The following is a 5,627-nucleotide window of genomic DNA, read 5'->3' as shown; positions in this document are numbered from 1 at the left end:
TTATAACTCATCCATTTAAATTATATTAAGCCTTAAAGTTATGCATAATTAAGGGCGTGGCCACTTGAGTGACAGGGGGATTGCCACCGCTGTCCCCACCGTCGAGCTAGGTGGGCGTGGTTTCAGCAACCAGCTCCCGCCTCTTTGCCCATTTTCGATTTTCCGGGAGTGACGCGCTGCCAAGATGGCGATGGCTGGCTCCGCCTACTTTAGGCTTCAAAAACGCTCTTCGGAAACCTACGGGTGACGTCACGGACACTTCGTCCATGTTTTTATACAGTCTATGGTTTCAGCCGGGTGTGTCTCACGCGTCCTGAAAAGTGAAGCTGCGGGGGCTTTGATCGCCCCCTGGTGGCTGACTGCATTACAGGTCATAAACCCCGCCATCTCCATGTAAACGAATGGGACTTGAGTCAAAATAAAAAAATTAATTACATTTACATTTACAATTAGTCATTTAGCAGACACTTTTATCCAAAGCGACGAGGACAATAGGACAATAAAAGCAGTCAAAACTAAAAAAAGAGCAACAATAGTGCAAATGACAAGTCTCGGTTAGCCTAAGCACTTTCAAACTTTCAATACAATTTTCCGAAAGATGGTTTTGGTCATTTAAGGTAGTTGTTATCATGCTGATATATGTTCAATTGTTCATTTTTGTGATAAGTTTGATTTTAGCAAGTAATTTGATGCTATAAAAATGGGGCGTGTCATTATGGTTGATTGGGTCTGCAGGAGTTTGATACCGCGGCTCCACACTACTGCGCAGACTCTGGCTCCAAACGAATCTCTACTGAGCAGACTCTGGCTCCAAATGAATCGACTCGGGCTCCAAACGAATCTCTACTGCGCAGACTCTGGCTCCAAACGAATCTCCACTGTGCAGACTCTGGCTCCAAATGAATCGACTCGGGCTCCAAACGAATCTCTACTGCGCAGACTCTGGGTCCAAACGAATCTCTACTGTGCAGACTCTGGCTCCAAACAAATCTCTACTGCGCAGACTCTGGCTCCAAACGAATCTCTACTGCGCAGACTCGGGCTCCAAACAAATATCTACTGCGCAGACTCTGGCTCCAAATGACGTCATTTACTCAAGATGGCATCGGCCATACTGAGATGCTTTGGCTTCACTTTTCTGTAGTGGAAGGAATAGGAGACGCGTCGTCCATCTTTTTTTACAGTCTATGATTTCAGCGATGACTGATCTGAATGCCTCTGATTGGCCATTGCATTCCTAAGATCAACAGAATCGTGTGTGATTGGTTAAAATGCGCAACACTGTAAAAACACCTAAAATGAAATACAGTCGGCACTTTCTATTAATTTACACTTTGTTAGCAACAGACGTAATAGATTTAATTTGTTTGTCCAGGGGCATTTTTGTTCAATTTAGTGGCATTTTTGCCCCAGACCCGTAGCCAGGGGAAGGCTACGTTAAGACTCGACAGAGTCTCAACATTTCCTGACCCGACCTGATATTTGTATTTTTTATTTGTTTGACAGGGACAGCTGTGCACAAACAGAAACACAGACACGCACACATACGTATATGCATTTATAAAAAAAAAAAAAAGGCTGTGCATCAAGCGCCTGCTGCCATTGTTTTGAATGCGCTCAAAAAAAACCTGGAAACGTCCAAGGAACAAAGACGTCACTTCCTTAAACCGCCGAATATTCGTTGAAATGGTCTATATCAACGTAATAAAAACGTGCCAGCATCACTCAGTGGACATTTCTCTTTGAAACGGCGGCAAAACGTGCAGTAAGGCCTACGTAAAAACGGTGCTGCAGAAAAGTACCCAGAGGTATTTATTTTTATGAGACCAGGTTGGTAATATTTGTGGACACTTGCATGTTATTTGAAATTAAATGAAAATGTATTATAGTTTAAAATTATATTAAATTCAATTAGTTGCACTTGCTTTTTCACCCACTCTAGTATGACTTCAGTACATCACTATATATAATCTATTGTCTTTGAAACATGGTTAAAGTGTACCTTACAAGTACTTTACATGTGCTTTAGTATATTTTTCAACAAATCAAATTGAAGTCTACTTCTTTAAAGAACGACAAACAATAATTAAAAAATAATAGTTTAAAATTTACTTTAAAACGTTTAATTTGACATGAAATTACAGTAATAAAAGTGCACGTTTTATTTCCTTTTATTTCATTAATATTATATTATCTGCAAGTATATATATATTTTTTTTAAATGTTCTTTTAAGATTTGAAGTATACTACATGTGAACATTCAATACAATTAAGCGTACTTGATTCACAAGGAATGGACCACATTTATGATTCTTTGATGGTACTTTCTGTTTTTTTTTAAGTTTGAAACTTGAAAGACATTCATGGCTTTAGAACAACATGAGTTTGAGTAGATTGTGACATAATTTACATTTTTGGGTGAACAATCCCTTTAAAATCCACCAAAACAATGTTAAAGCCGAGCCCCATCCCTTTGTATTTAATTGTTTTTTTTTTTCACTCTGTCACTCTCTGCAGGAGGACCCTGTAGCATTCGAGAGGCAATACAATGAGTCTCCTGTCCAGGCACTTCAAAGAGTCGAGGAGGTTCTGTCCCTCTACTTGCACCTCATCACAACCACAAACACTCCTGTTAACTGGACCTGCGAGCAAGAGTATAGCAGCAATATGCCCCCTACTGTAACACAGCTAACCACTAGCACAGGTGAATGCACACACACACACACACACACACAGCTTCAGGAAAAAAAAACCAGGTACAACAAGTAAAAATGTAGGCAAAATTTAGAAGATTTTCAAACACCCACCCACACACACACACACACACACACACACACACACACACAGCTTCAGGAAAAAAAACCCAGGTACAACAAGTAAAAATGTAGGCAAAATTTAGAAGATTTTCAAACACCCACCCACACACACACACACACACACAATTTCAAATAACAGCAATGATTAAAGCCACATGCTTGTCCTTTGAAAGAGGCTGCAGTGGAATTATTCCGACAAGATCCTCAGGGGTCCTTCAGCGATGATTTCTACAGGCTGGGCTTCATTGTGGTCTGCATCTGTGGAGGATTTCTTATCCTACTCACTGCCTACTGCCTCCTAGAGAGAAAGGTATGCTATTCCTCCCTAAATGTAGACATAAATGGCATATAAGCATGTTTATGTGGGTCATAAACTATTTATGTACACAATATGTTATAATGTGGTAAGTTTCCATAAGGTCAAATGGGCAAAGCAATGACCACTTCTCAGCAGCATTCTATATGTATAACGTTATATGTTCTGGCGCTTTTATTATTAGGTAGTGACAAACATATTTTTGAGTTATCCCAGTTGAAAAAAAAAACAGCATATGCTGGTTAGGTTTTGAAGAATGGCAGCTGGTTTGAGCTGGTTTAAACTGGCCCTTAGTTGGTCATGAGCTGGTAATGGGCTGGTCCTGAGCAGGAGCTTGTTGCTTAGGACCAACTTAAGACCAGCTAAAACCAGCTCATGACTAGCTCATGACCAACTAAGGACCATCTTAAACCATCTCAAACCAGCTGCCATGCTTCAAAACATACCGAACCAGCATATGCTGGTTTTTTCAACAGGGATTTCAAAGGCTTGGCAAGATTCTGTGTATTGCATCACGATGAAAGACCTCCAGCCAGCACAATGTTCTTCACCTCAGTCTGGTATTGATTTGTGAGGTGCTGTGTGTACATTAATGAGGAAAAAAACTTAACTTGAATGATTTTAGCAAATGGCTGCAATATTGTTAAGAGTGAAAATTTTAAGGGGGTCTGAATACTTTCCGTACCCACTGTATATATATATATTTACTCTAGGATTAGCATAGCTTGTCATTAATTTCTCAAGTATATTATATTATGAGTTCTCTAAACAGTTATTTAAAGACCCAATGAGATGGCTTGACAAACGTTTTCTTTAACATCATCCAGTATATGTCCACTAGGAAAGCCATTCATCTCACTGTCAGCTGCTCAGCTGGAGCATGCAGTTTTTTGAGGCAGTCACTTGTGCTGTAAATTCAATGTTTTATGTCCCTAGTCACTTTGGAGGCTCAGAAAAAAGCCATCTACTTGACTGACGCACATGGTCCCATCAGCCCTTTAGCTAATAAAGAATTCTTCTCCATTAACAGCTATTGAAAGCTGTAGCTGTGTAATCTAATAGAATACATATTTTATCATTGTAGATGTTCTGCGAGTGTTGAGTTTTTGTAGGCCTCTTAATAGCATGAAATGAATTTAGAATGGATATTTATTAATGTCTGCTGCCTTGTTAAAAATTAACACTGGAGCCAGAAACAACTTGAAGCTGAAATAAACTGATTTTTCTCATTTCTTACATTCATCATCATTAGGTCACCATAGTACTCACACTTAATCTGTAACTGCCCTTTAAAGAAAATAATGTATGAAGTATAAAATAAAATAAGTATTTGTTGAATATGTGACATCACGTATGCATATAATTTCATCTGTAATTCTGTTTCCTCAACAGAAGCTGCAGCGTCAGCTTCACAGAACAAGAATATCATCAGACTGGGGGTAACTTTGTGTTTTATCCCACTATTATCTTGAACTGTTTTTTTGCTGCATACTGATTTGTACAAGCTTTGACCTAAAATGTCAAAACTATGCATCTAAGCCAAGGAATATCTTAATTTCTCTTACAGATTACAAGTTGTCGAAAACTTTGAAATCCAAGAGGATGCATGTAAGTATATGATTAAATAGGAAATCTTTGATTGAGTTCACAATATCAAAAACGACAGTAAACATAAATGAATAGCCATATACTGTACATCCCTCAATCCTTACAACAGATGTGTGATATTTGGGTTTATATTTGATTTATCAATATTTCTTCCTTGATTGAGGCCGCAGCCTCTTACCTGTCCTGATTTAACTGCTGATGCTTATAATTTCAGCTATTATATTTAGCACACGCTCGGTTTTTCTCCAAAAATAAAGAGATCAGATGTCCTAGGAAGGACATAAAACATGATTGAATGTTGTACACATCAAGAGATGAAAAACTAAAAAAAAGTCAAAAAATTAAAAGTTTTATACGCATATACAAGGTTTCCCAAAGTTTACACTTTTGTAGCAGATTGTCAAACTAATCAGAACTATTAATATCATTCTGATTCCGAACAGTAACTATAACACATATGTGCGCATATTTAATTATTTTATTTCACAGACCAGATGAATGACCGATGGACACATTTTGGCTCACACCTCTCCACTGCCTTCTAACTGATTTGATCTTTCTGGAGACTCACAAGAGAGCATAAACAGTGAAATAGACTGCCTTATTCTTCAGGAAGACCATGACCAGAGGAAACAGATTGAAGATAATCATCTGATTTTTTTCAAGATAATTCATACACCCCTGGACCTTGTACATATGTAAATATGCATATTATTACAAACATCTATTTCTGGACTACAGGAAAAATCTAAGTATTGCATGCTCAGTGATGCTACAGTTATATCAATCCACTATTCACCTACTGTAAGAACTAGAAAAGGGAATAGGGTTGCAAAAAGGTGGAACATTTCCAGTAAATTTCAGAAATATTCCAGAAATTTTGGAAA

General features: G+C 38.2%; 1 protein-coding gene across 1 annotated transcript in view; it reads left to right on the top strand.

Moving 5' to 3' along the window:
* Positions 1-5,627, top strand: part of LOC107570506 (uncharacterized) — an 11,544-nt gene extending 5,917 nt beyond the window's left edge. The window contains exons 5-9 of the mRNA XM_016256734.1: positions 2,459-2,704; positions 2,990-3,126; positions 4,525-4,571; positions 4,700-4,740; positions 5,230-5,627. Of these exons, the coding sequence (XP_016112220.1) occupies positions 2,459-2,704; positions 2,990-3,126; positions 4,525-4,571; positions 4,700-4,740; positions 5,230-5,285 (527 nt within the window). The 3' untranslated portion in view covers positions 5,286-5,627. The remainder of the gene's footprint in view (positions 1-2,458; positions 2,705-2,989; positions 3,127-4,524; positions 4,572-4,699; positions 4,741-5,229) is intronic.

This window comes from Sinocyclocheilus grahami, unplaced genomic scaffold (assembly GCF_001515645.1).
Source record: "Sinocyclocheilus grahami isolate Dianchi unplaced genomic scaffold, SAMN03320097.WGS_v1.1 scaffold1468.1, whole genome shotgun sequence".
In the NCBI taxonomy this organism is placed as follows: Eukaryota; Metazoa; Chordata; class Actinopteri; order Cypriniformes; family Cyprinidae; genus Sinocyclocheilus; species Sinocyclocheilus grahami.
Note: the sequence above shows the minus strand (reverse complement) of the source record. Positions and strands in the feature narration are given on the sequence as shown.